We start from the raw sequence: 13,697 nt of genomic DNA on the forward strand, positions 1-13,697 counted from the left end.
TACATGATTGATTTGGAATATGGGATATTGTGATTATATTACTGTGATTTAAATGCAATGTAATTTGTATTACTTGTATCCTTATGAATTTTGTATTTGTATTCATGCAATTTATATAATATTAATAAAAATATTGAAAAAAGAAATTATTGTTAAATTCAGAACCCACAATAATTCAGAAATTATTGTGAAATTCACTGTCGACTGAATTAATTGCCTACTCCCTCTCTTTGCAATTTGCAGGCTGGTGACTGTCAGACGACTTTGCTGATCTAACCACTTTTTGACTAGAAACTAATGCAAACGCAGTTCTACTGGACTGATAAACTGGCCCAATATTAAAACCCTTAACCCCTCGTTCACACAGATAAATCAGACTTTAGGTCAGGAACATGCATTAACTCAGGTAAATCCTGATTCTAATTTTACTTACATTTGATTCAGTTCAGCAAGAGATTTAACTTCTGATTTGAGTTTTTTTAAGGTTTCATTATTTTCTCGCTTCTCCTGCTGATTCTTCTTAATTTCAGTCTCCAAGACATGGCGAACTGAGTCAAGCTCAGATTTTAATAGCTGCACAGACAGGATATACAATTTACTGAAGTTCCAACATGCTACCATTTCAGCATGCATGACAGATGAAGGAGAAATTCATTTTGTTTGCAGATTAACAACATTTTCACAGCCACATTCATGCTATTGCATGCATGGATGGATTTTTAAGAATTCAAGTGATAAAAGTGACAACAATTGACACAAATTCAGGAAGTATTGGAATTTTTCAGCAGATTGGTACTACCTATACAAAAACAGTAATAGCTTGAACAGGTGAAAAGCTTCAGGTTTGAAAGGAACAAGGGAAAGATATAATCAAAAGGAAGGTCTGTCGAAGGATGGAAGAATAAATGAGTACAGAAAGGCAAAATAGGATGGTAATGAAACAATTAGAGAAACAAAAGGCCTCGTCTGCAGGTTATGTGAAAGAGCTCTGCTGACTGCAAGCATAACTGAGCTGCCAACATTTTAACACAATTCACTGCCCTCAAATAACCTCACCATTCTTTGTTCAATAATGCACCAGTTAATCTCATCATAGATTAAAGGAACCAGTAACTAGTTATTCCTAGGGGCCAGCCTGAATTTCTTAATCCAGGGGTGGCCAACCTGTGAAATTCTCTGCTGTACAAGTTAATGGAGAACAAGTCAGGCAGGAGACTGAGTTAAACTTTGTTAATGTAATATGCTCAGGAATTTGGTGGTGTCGGATTTGGCAGATTTCCAGGCCTACTGTATGTAATTCCAATTCATACCCAAACCCACTTCTAAACTTACATTTCTTAAAAATTTAAGTGTCACAGCATAGTATAATAAACTTTTCAGGTGAATTTCAAGGGAGCGTTGGACACAGGGTCCCCTGAGAGCCCAAGGGAGTGCAGAACAGGCAGCACAGTAGCTTAGCAGTTAGTGAAATGCTATTACAGCACCAGCGACCCAGGTTCAATTCCGCTGTCCTCTGTAGGGAGTTTGTATATTTTCCCCCTTGGGCGTGGGTCGCCTTCCACATTCCAAAGACATAAGGGTTAGCAGGTTAATTGGTCACATGGGTGTAATTGGGCAGTGCGGGCTCATTGGGCTGCAAGAGCCCATTACTGTGATGTATCTCTAAATCAGGGGTTCCCACCCTGGGGTCCATGGACCCTTTGCTTAATAGTATTGGTCCATGGCATAAAAAGGTTGGGTACCCCTGCCCTAGATAAATAGAACAGAACCCTCGTGTATCTAAGGGAGCATGGAAATCAGTACTGGCTCAAACAGATTTCTGAACAACTGGATACTAAATTATCAGAGTTTTACAAGAGATATAATTAGGGTTGCCAACTGTCTCGTATTAGCCCAGACATCCTGTATATTAGGCTAAATTGGTTTGTCCCATATGGAACCGCCCTTGTCCCGTTATTTTCCCCGCTAAGGTAGAGCATTCCTATGAAACCTTTCGTGCTGAAATGGCGTGAAGCGAAGAAGCAATTACCATTAATTTATATGGGAAAAATTTTTGAGCGTTCCCAGACCCAAAAAATAACCTACCAAATCATACCAAATAACACAAAAAACCTAAAATAATACTAACATATAGTAAAAGCAGGAATTATATGATAAATGCACAGCCTATATAAAGTAGAAATAATGTATGTACAGTGTAGTTTCACTGAACAGAATCGCCAAAACCAATTTGTAGAAAAAAAATCAGTACGTAAGCCTATGCACACACAGGTGCCCGCACAAAGCTTCATGGTGTGACGAGAATACACATAAATTAAGATGTTTGCTGGCCTGGGCTAGCATCAGTGGCATCAGCAGCATCAGCAGTGGTCTGCCACCTGTCCTCAGGGGAAGGAGAGATAAGGAACAATGAAGCAGCATCTGGAGATGTGTAATGAAGGGACGGGAGAGAGAGCTGTCTGGAGCGGCTCCCCCTTTGAACCCTGAACTGTTTGAAGTGATGGACAGACGATACCCCAGCAGGGGGATAAAAAGGGACAGGTTCGCTAAGGCAGGACACACGACACTCGAGGTAACGAGACCCTGGAAGCGGTGCACCTCTCACGAGTCGGTGGGAAGTACTGGACCTTAAACGCACAGGGTAGAAAGGTACGATCAGCGGGAACCCGGTGTGTGTCCACCCTCGCTTGGGTGCCGGGTTCACTGCAGAGGATCGACCGCATCTGGAGGAGGGGTCACAGTCGGTGACCTCAGGTGACATCACAAAGGACTCGCCCGAAAGCTGCTTTTGAGCAATATCGCCGGTCTGTGAGTGGAAGCCGTTTCTGAATGATCAGTCGTTCTCGTTCTCTCTCTCCCTCCCCCCACATTGTCCATCGCCATGGCAACGATTGCTGCGAACTGAACTAAACCGAACTGGACTTTTGTGTCACTTTGAAATTGGTCATTTACCCCTAGACAACGATAGAGCTTGATTGATGCTGTTATCTTAATTCTGTGCACATGTGTGTTTATCATTGCTGAACTGTTGCATTTATTATCCTTTCGATTACTGTGTTGCTTGTTTCTTTAATAAAACTTTCTTAGTTCTAGTAATCCAGACTCCAACTGAGTGATCCATTTCTGCTGGTTTGGCAACCCAGTTACGGGGTACGTAACAATGGTCATGGTAGTCTTTCTCGGGGTAAACACAAGTGTCCTGTATTTGACTGCTACTCTTGTCCCTTATTTGGGAGTGAGAAAGTTGGCAACCCTAGATATAATACTTCATGCCATATGGTTTAAGGGATATGGGGAGAAGGTGGGGACAGAGTATTGGGTTGTATGTTTAACCATAATCAAACTGAACAATGGAGCAGGCCTGAAGGACTAAGTGGCTCATTCCTCCTCCTATTTCTTTTTAATGTTTCCTCTTTATACTCTCTTCCTTCTCCGTTGCATGTTATGACTTATTATGACCTTAGACTAAAAATATTAAATGTTTCTCTATCTACAGACGTGTTCCATATTCCTGAAGAATATTTCCAGCATTTTTTGTTTTTATTTCAAATTCCTGCTGGAGTTTTCTTCTTTTGTATTAAAAGCAAATTGACTTTTCACATTAACTTTTCCAGCTGATGGTTTACTATCTACTTACACCACCCAAAAGTCATAATCTATCTGACAAGGATGACCCCAAATTTGGGGGTGAAACAATCTTTGAGGAGCACAGCATGCAGCAATATTTCAGATCTCAATTTTAAATTGACAGATTTCCCCCTTCTTTGAATGAATGAATAAGGTGCATGGAAAGAAAGGTACGTACATTTATTTAAAACACGAAACTGAGATAACTGCAAATAGGAAGGTATAAACACAGAATAATGTGTACCTCATTTTTTTGTATGAATTCAGACATCTTTTCCTCAAGAGCAGCAATTTCATTCTTGCTGCGATTTGCAAGCTGATTATATTTTTCTTCAGCTTCTTGTAGCTTTTGCTGGAGAACATTATGTTCTTTCTCAATCCTCAAAATATCACCCTATTGATGATACAAAGATGCAAATTATTAGATCTGATTTAAATTTATAAGATCTTGCGGCATTGGATCTTGTTCCGTATCATTAATACCTCGTTTGGTTTGGTACTGTGATGATTATATTGTATTAGCTCAGTTGCAGCTGCTCCACATTCAAATTGACTGATTTATTTTCCCTCTCAACCCCATTTTCCTGCCTTCTCCCCATAATCTTTGATGCCATTACTAATCAACCTCCGCTTCAAATATACCCAATAGCTCGGCCTCCACAGCCATTTGTGGCAATGAATTTCATATATTTGGACCTTGGACTCTCTGACTAACAGACCCCAATCTGTTGTTAGACAACCTCTCCTCCTCCATTCTCACTCCGAATACCGCCGTGCCTCAAGGCTGTGTGCTGAGCCCTCTTCTGTACTCCCTTTTCACCTATGACTATGTTCCTGTACATGGTTCTAACTCCATAATCAAGTTTACAGATGACACCACGGTGGTTGGCCTGATCAGAGGGGATGATGAGACGGCCTGCAGGGACGAGGTCCAGCACCTGGCCGCATGGTGTGCCGATAACAACTTGGCCCTTAATACCCAGAAGACCAAGGAGATTATTGTGGACTTCAGGTATGCTAGGAGCCACACTCACATCCCCATCTACATCAAAGGAGATGTAGTGGAGCGTGAATCAAGCTTCACATTTCGTGGTGTCCACATTTCCGATGATCTCACCTGGTCCCAGAACTCCTCCATCCTGATCAAAAAGGCGCAACAGCGCCTTTATTCCCTGCGGAGCATTAAGAAAGCTCACCTCTGTCCCAGGATACTGACGGACCTTTACCGCTGTACCATTGAGAGCATACTCACTCACCTACTGCATCTCAGTGTGGTATGGCAATTGTCCCATATCAGACTGCAAAGCACTCCAGTGGGTGGCGAAAACTGCCCAGTGGATTATTGGCACCCAATTACCCACCATTGAGAACATCTCCTGGGCAGGGGGAAAAGCATTATCAAGGGTGCATCTCACCCTAACCATGGACTTTTTACTCTCCTCCCATCCAGCAGGCGCTACAGAAGCCTCCGCTCCCGCACCAGCAGGCACAGGAAGAACTTCTTCCCTGAGGCTGTGACCCTGCTGAACCTTACATCACAGTGCTAAGCAGTATTGCACCCATATTGGACTGTCTCAGTACTTTTATATTTGTATACTGTAGCACTTACTTTTTATTCGCAGTTATTTTGTAAATACTACTATTCTTTTGCACTTCTGGTCAGATGCTAATTGCATTTCATTGTCTTTGTATCTGTACTCAGCACAATGACAATAAAGTTGAATCTAATCTAATATTCATCACTGTCTGGCTAAATTCCACCTCATCTAAATTCTAAAATTACGTTCCTCCATTCTGAGGCTGTGTCCTCTGCTCCTAGAGTTCTACGCTACAGGAAACATCCACTTTATCTAGGCTTTTCAATATTTAATAGGTTTCAATGCGAACCTCCCCCATTCTCCTAAACTCTAGTGAGTACAAGTCAAACACTCCTCATACATTTACTCTTTCATTCTCTGAATCATTCCTATGAACCTCCTCTGGACCCTAATACCAGAAGATATTTTCTTAGATAAGGGGCCCAAAACTGTTCCCAATACTCCACATGTAGTCTGACCAATGCCTTATAAAGCCTCAGCTATACATCCTTCAGTGTTGGAAATGGTAGGTCAAGCCTCACTTCTGAAACCTGAGTACATAATCCAGATTTGTGTGCTGAACTAAGTGAAAACAAGAGCCTTGGAGGTGTCATTCTTAATATGGGATATTAAATAAAGATGGAGCTAAAATTGCAATTTGGAAATTAGGGGACTACTCTCAGATTCTATTCTTCATAACCAACATCAAAACAAAGATACTCTTGTTTGGACATCTATAACATTAGTGTTCAATAAATTCAAGCTGGACACCTTGATCAAGAAGTAATTCACTGCTTGCAAGATTTGCTTTGGAAGAGAAAGGCACAATGTTTACATTCCTCATTTACCTGTTGATTTTCAAATGGATGAAAAGGATCAGTATTGATATTGGTATTACATAAAGATTCCCGATGAACCTGCAATTAATCAAAATATACTTAGTAACCGATTTGGAGAAAAATCTCTTTGGTAAAACTTTCTATCTGAACACTGCCCGCTATAAATGGCCAAATTCCTTTCCAAAGCTCCAAAAATGCTGAAGTCCCTTACCTTCTCCAATCCTCCCCTGACTTACAGGATTGTAATAGACAAATATAGCACTATTGAAATCATATTTCCAAATTTAATGCAACACTGTTCCTGCTCTATTGAATCTTGCTGACCTGACCTGTCACCTTGCTTTGATAATAATTAGAAGTAGATGCCCCAGACATGAGATGAGAGGCTCTTGGTTTATTACTAGTTGGCTGGGAAGGCTATCGAAACTCAAAGTTTTCAAGACGAAGGGTCTCGGCCCAAAATGTCGACTGTACCTCTTCCTAGAGATGATGCCTGGCCTGCTGTGTTCACCAGCAACTTTTATGTGTTTTCATTCTTTGCTCATCATTAGCATTTGGAGCCAATCTTTGCCCCACAATATCAGAAGTATTCAAATGTTTTTTGGGACAAGGTGTCTAAATTGTATGGAATTTTATTCTGTATTAATCTTGTTTGTTGTTCTATTAGAACTTTCTGATAGATGTTTCTGATCAGTTCAATAGGTTTGTATTCTGCAATCCTGCCTATCTTCCTTCAGATATTTTAATTGTTTTACCAGATGGCATGATATTGTGACATCATCACTCCAATACTGAATTTACATTCTGCTGAATTCAGTTTTATTCTTCATCTCTAAGATAAATCAATAAAGAAAATCACACTTTAGTCTACAGTGATGATGATACTAATTACTTCTATTTCCACAAACATTTAGAGGCAGCGAATGCTAGCTCCCAAATATTTGCTGGATAGAAACTTTCCTCACATTGTCCCTCTACTGTATCTTTAAACCCAAAATGTTAAATCAGTTTCACGATTCTTGAACCACTTCCTATTAGGAGTATCTGCTTATTTACCCATCAAGGTTAGAGGTCTAACATCAAGCATATATTGAAATGACCCATCGTTATTAAATGAAGTATAATCAATAAACTTTAAACAATTCCTACGACCTCTCAACCTCTAGTACAGATATGCAATGGTTTATTGTTAACATCTCCCTTTACGAAGGCTTCCTTGCGTCACTGAATGTAGATAGTTGTTTGAGTAATTTTTCTGTTTCCACGAACCATGTTCAATATTCTTAAACTATTTGAAGTTACATAATATACACAAAATCTACAAGTGTTCCTCCTTACCTGTACTCCAATGGTCCTTAGTAAAGGGCATTGTTTATTTTCAAGCTTTTTATTATTATAATTGTATTCCATATTCATCTTGTTTGATGCTCCAATCGAACTTTTTGTTGTAGTATTGCTGTGAGGCATCACCTTAAGCATGTTTACTCCTGTTGTATTAGTACTACCAGATGGAAGATCCATACTTTCCATTTCATTTATTATAGGATCACTCCCTCTATCAGGATTGAGAGAACGAAACTGATAATTATAATTAGTAGCTGGTAGGTTTGATTGGCGTACGGAAAATGCTGGGACCGCTTGTGTTATATCAGTGTGCACAGTACTGGATGATGGATCACCACAGAAAGTTGGATCAAAAGCTGCTGTACATTCAGAAACACTCAAGTAATGATCAGTCATTGCATCACCAGTCTTCACATTATGATCTGATATGATGGCTGCTTTATAAATCTTTTGACTCACATCAGAATAAGGATTAATATGCATATATCCATCACCTGTTGAACTATTACCTCCCAGATCACTACTATAATGAAAATATTGATTATTTTGTGATTCGCTTGATGAACTTATACTTGATGTCAATATAGATGGATAGTACGATACTGGTTTAAATTCTTTTGCAGCAGGATTGAGATGAACTACTGGTCTTGAGCTTTCAACAGAAGTTTTAGCTGAGTTTATCTCTGATGTTTCCGAGCTTCTGGTCGCTGCTTTACCATTTATGGCCGAACTCTCCACTTCTACTGCATGCTTCATGAGTCCAACGAAGTTCTTATTCAGCACAAATCGCAATGACTCCATAAGAAATGATTTCAAACCACCCGCGTTTTGCACCAGCTCTTGAGTCTCCGGTGGGAAGTTTTCAAATTCGCCAACCAACAACGGGTTGTCAATTTCCATTGGGCCATGTTCGCTCAGAATTTGGGCAAAGTAACTAGGAAAAATGAAAATGGAGTGGGGGAAAAAGACATTGTAACATTTGCCTTAAGTATTAATTTGGTTGTAACCGTGCAATAAACTGAAAATGCTGGAACTGAACAAAATGTCAATGGTCAAAGTATGGGTTATTTCAGGTGGGGCTCTGTCAGAACTAATTTCTCATCTTAAGAGTTCTCATTTATTCCAATTACAACGTAGCAAGACTCTTCTCTTAGTATCAACTGATTTAAGGCACATTTCCAGATTTTACACTTCTGTCTTGATTTCCAGCATTTTCTGTTTTCTCCCCCTTTACTACAATGTAAGTGCATTTCACCTCTGGATCTGCACTTGCTGGAATTCAGCAGGTTGAGGGGGGGACCTCATTGAAACCTTTTGAATGTTGAAAGGCCTAGACAGAGTAAATGTGGAAAGGATGTTTCCCCTGGTGGGAGAGTCTAGAACAAGGGCCCAGCCTCAGGATTAAGGGCTGTCCATTTAAAACAGAGAGGTGGAGAAATTTCTTTAGCCAGAGGGTGGTGAATTTGTGGGATTTGTTACCACATGTAATTGTGGAGGCTAGTCGTAGGGTGTATATATAAGGCAGAGGTTGATAGGTTCTTGATTGGACATGACATCAAAGGCTACCAGGGAAAAGGCTAGGGAATGGGCTTGAGTAAGGGAAAACGGATCAATCATGATTGAATGGTGGAACAGGTCTCGGCAGGCCAAATAGCCTAATTCTGCTGTTATGTCTTATGATTTAATATTCTATATTCCCAAATGGTGATCAAGATTTCATCTCCATTAAGCAAGAGTGAGTGAACAGATTTTTAGAAAAGGGTATGAAGCAAAGTGGATCAAAGGCAAATGAATGAACTTGAGGTATCATTAATCCAAGATCTGAAAGAATGGCAGCACATAACCCAAGAGTCTGAATGGCCTATTCCTGTTACAATTTGAATTTGTGCTCTTTCTCCTAGACTAAGAATATTTCCAGTTTAGACATTGACTGTATTTACTTATTTAGAGATACAGTGTGGTACAGGCCCTTCTGGCCCAATGAGCCCTGTTGCCCAACAACTCACTTGTTTGACCCTAGCCTAATCACAGGACAATTTCCAATGACCAGCTAACCTACTAACCAGTAGGTCTTGTGACTGTAGGAGGAAACCACAGTCTGTAGGAAACTCAGAGAGTCATAGGGAGAACGTACAAACTCCTTAGAGACAGCGTCAGAATTGAACTCAGATCTCCGACACGCCGAGCTGTAATACCATCATACTAACCACAACTGTACCTGATGCAATTCTCAACTGAGCTAAAGAAAAAAGATTGCTTTACTTTTAAAATAGTACCTCTTCTTAGCAATTCAGTAATTGTCACCTCCATCTAAGATGTGGTTAAATAAAATAATGCTTACTCATATAAACTTTCACGTGCTGGGTCTGGATTACTGTTGAGAAGTTGCTGATAATGACTACCATCTGAACTATCAATGTAGAAACCTTCAAACTTCTCATAATCTGGTACTGCAAAAAAATCCATGGAGTTCATGTGCACTCTATTGGAAAGAAACATTGGCACAGATTAATATTACCAGCTACAGTGTCATTAGGATACAAGTAGAGAGAAATAATCAACACCAGTTCATTTTCAGCATCGTTTCTACAAAATCTAATGGTGAAATTCCACATTATATGCACTGGAAATATATATTTAAACCCACACCCCACAATCCTATGATCCACTTGTCCTTAACTACAATGTGCAATACAAGAATGGCTGCACTGAAATTAGCTTCTGACATTCAATACAATTTACCTACATAGAAACAAATTTCAGAAATAGTGCTGAGAGTTGCCATTTATGCGTTGCACATATATCATACATGATTTATTCTAGTACTTTATTCTTGTACCAAATTTCTGGTGACAATCATGCTCTTTAAATCAGCTCGTGCTCATTCCTCAAGGTGCTATTTAAGTGCCTCAAAGGGAATTTGGAAATACATACAAGTTGCTTTCATTTGAGTTTATTTCATCATCATCCTCCTCACGAGCTCCACTTCCAAACATCCCAGGCAGAAGGATCACAGACTGTGAATTAAAAAGGGTTCAGTGCTTCCATAAAGACAAAAACATACATAATCAAAAACCACATACAAACCCCATTTCCAGAAAAATTGGGATATTTTCCAAAATGCAATAAAAACAAAAATCTGTGATATGTTAATTCACGTGAACCTTTATTTAACTGACAAAAGTACAAAGAAAAGATTTTCAATTGTTTTACTGACCAACTTAATTGTATTTTGTAAACATACACAAATTTAGAATTTGATAGCTGCAACACACTCAACAAAAGTTGGGACAGAGGCATGTTTACCATTGTGTTACATCACCTTTCCTCTTAGTAACACTTTTTAATCGTTTTGGAACTGAGGATACTAATTGTAGTAGATTTGCACTTGGAAATTTTGTCCATTCTTGCTTGATATAAGACTTCAGCCGCTCAACAGTCCGTGGTCTCCGTTATCTGATTCTCCTCTTCATGATGCGCCATACATTTTCAATAGGAGATAGATCTGGACTGGCAGCAGGCCAGTCAAGCACACACACTCTGTGTCTACAAAGCCACACTGTTGTAGCCTGTGAATGCCAGAATGTGGTCTGGCATAGTCCTGCTGAGAAGAGACATTGCTTTGAAGGTAACATATGTCTCTCTAAAATCCTAATATATGCCTCAGAATCAATGGTAACTTCACATACATGCAACTCACCCATGCCGTGGGCACTGATGCACCCCCATACCATCACAGATGCTGGTTTTTGCACCTTTCGCTGATAACAATCTGGATGGTCGTTTTCATCTTTGGCATGGAGAACTGGATGCCTGTTTTTTCCGAAAACTAGCTGAAATGTGGACTCATCTGACCACAGCACACGGTTCCACAGTCTTTCGGTCTATCTGAGATGAGCTCGGGCCCAGAGAACTCACCAGCGTTTCTGCATAGAGTTGATGTATGGCTTCCTCCTTGCGTAATACAGTTTCAAGTTGCATTTCTGGATGCAGTGACCGACTGTGTTGAGTGACAATGGTTTTCCTAAGTACTCCCGAGCCCAGGTGGCTATAATTGTCACAGTAGCATGACTTTTCTGTGTACTTTTCAATCTTATTTTAACTCTGTCCCAACTTTTGTTGAGTGTGTTGCAGCCATCAAATTCTAAATTTGTGTATATTTACAAAATACAATTAAGTTGGTCAGTAAAACTATTGAAAATCTTTTCTTTGTACTTTTGTCAGTTAAATAAAGGTTCACGTGAATTAACATATCACAGATTTTTATTTTATTGCATTTTGGAAAATATTCCAACTTTTCTGGAAATGGGATTTGTAAATACAAACGTTACAATGATACAAATTTGTTTTTAAATAACATGAGAATTAGTAGTAGGTAATTTGCCCTGTGAACCCATTCTGCTCATATTGAAGAGCACAGCTGATCTACCTCAATGACACTTTCCCCACACTATCCCCATATCTTGTGTCTCTTAATCTGCAGCAATCTACCATCTCTGTTTTGAAGGAACTCAGTTTTCACAATGCTCTCAGTAAAGAATTCCAAAGATTCACCACCATCAGTCTCAGTTCTAATTGGTCATCAAGACTATGAGCACTGGATCGAGATTTGTCATCTAAAGGATGCATCCAGCCTGTAAAGCTTTGCAAAACCATTCCCACTGTCATTGAAATCTCTCATTCTGTTAAATTCTAGATAATATGTGCCTATAATACTTAAGCTTTCTTTATGTGGCAAGATCAAAATCAGATGCATCTGTATTAGCTAACTACAATGGTCAAAGCTGATGGGAAGGGAACACTAGCAAGGAAGACAGTGAAGCGTCAGTGGCAGGAGCTTTCTGGGAGTAATTCAGAAGATGCAGGATCACGTCAATCCTTAAGAATCAGCAGCATTCTAAAGAAAGGAGAGGGCATTTTGGCTGATGAGGGAAATCAAAGACAGCATAAAAGCAAAAGAGAGGGCACATAATATTGCAAAAATTAGGAGGTAGCTAGATGATAGGAAATTAAAAAAAAGACAACAGAAGAAGGCAACTAAAAAGCAGTGAAGAGAAAAGATGAAATATGAAAATAAGATAGCTAGTAATTAAAACTGAATACAAAATGTTTCCTCAGATATATAAAGAGTCAAAGAAAGGATGAAGTAGACATTGGACCACGGGAAAATGACGCTGAAGCAGTAATGGGGAACCAAGAAAAAACAGATGAACTGAATGAAAAAGTATTTTATATCAGTCTTCAGCGTGGAAGACACCAGCAACATGCCAGAAATTCAAGAGGATCATGGGCAGAAGTGAGTGTAGTTATTACTGCTAAGGAGAAGGTACTTGGGAAGATAAAAAGTCTTAAGGGAGATAAGTTACCAGGACCATAAAGATTACACCCAAGGGTTCTGAAAGAGGTATCTGAAGAGATTGTAGAGACATTAGTATTGATCTTTCATTGGTTACTAGAGTCAGGAATGGTTCCACCGGACTGGAAAATTGCAAATATTATTCTACTCTTTAAGAAGGGAGGGATAGAAAACACAAGAAATTATAGACCAGTTAGTCTGACATCTGTGATTGTAAGCTTTTAGAGTCCACTATTAAAGATGAGGCTCCACGGTGCTTGGGAGCACACAATAAAATAGGCCGAAGTCAGCATGGTTTTGTAAAGAAGAAGAAGAAGAATATCTTTATTGTCATTGTTGTGGAGCAATGAAACACAGTTTAGCAGCTCAACGTCTTGCAGCATGACAAAGAATATATACATAAAATAAACTCTAAAACCTCAGGAGTGCAGTCCAAAATTAATAACATATGGATGGGGGGGCGGTAGGACTATTGCACACCTGCCATTCCTTGAAGTGTGATGCATTTAGCTGCTGCCGTCTTAGGAGGGGGCAGAAGGGAAGGGGGTGTTACACATTTCACTGCTTGTGGGTAGGAGCTGTTAAGGAGTCTCTTTGTTTTCATCCTTAATGCTCTGTATCTCTTCCCAGAAGGTAGAGGGGAAAACAGATGATGTCTAGGATGAGTGAGATCCTTTGTAATACAAGTAGCCTTCTTTCGAAGTCTGCCAGTATAAATGCCTCTGAGGGAGGGTAATGTTGTGCCAATAAAGTGGAGACCTTACCTTGCCTTACAAATTTGTTACTTTTTTGAGAAAATAGTAAGTAGGGTAGAGAAAGAAGAGTCAGTAGATGTTGTTTTTCTTGGGAGTTTCAAATGACCTTTGACAAGGTATAATGCACAAGGTTGTTAAACAAGGCAATTTTGGCTGATAAGGGGAGTCAAATTCAGCATGGTATTAGAGGAAAGGTACT

General features: G+C 39.5%; 1 protein-coding gene across 3 annotated transcripts in view; it reads right to left on the reverse strand.

The window, feature by feature from the left end:
- ttc3 (tetratricopeptide repeat domain 3) overlaps nt 1-13,697 on the reverse strand; it is a 141,149-nt gene that overhangs the window by 39,193 nt on the left and 88,259 nt on the right. For all 3 annotated transcript variants that reach the window (XM_072260010.1, XM_072260011.1, XM_072260009.1), the window contains exons 28-33: nt 10,322-10,404; nt 9,729-9,869; nt 7,382-8,321; nt 6,053-6,121; nt 3,872-4,021; nt 434-573 (exon numbers count right to left, since the gene is read on the reverse strand). In XM_072260010.1, coding sequence (XP_072116111.1) covers nt 434-573; nt 3,872-4,021; nt 6,053-6,121; nt 7,382-8,321; nt 9,729-9,869; nt 10,322-10,404 — 1,523 coding nt within the window. The remainder of the gene's footprint in view (nt 1-433; nt 574-3,871; nt 4,022-6,052; nt 6,122-7,381; nt 8,322-9,728; nt 9,870-10,321; nt 10,405-13,697) is intronic.

This window comes from Mobula birostris, chromosome 6, assembly GCF_030028105.1.
Source record: "Mobula birostris isolate sMobBir1 chromosome 6, sMobBir1.hap1, whole genome shotgun sequence".
Taxonomy (NCBI): domain Eukaryota; kingdom Metazoa; phylum Chordata; class Chondrichthyes; order Myliobatiformes; family Myliobatidae; genus Mobula; species Mobula birostris.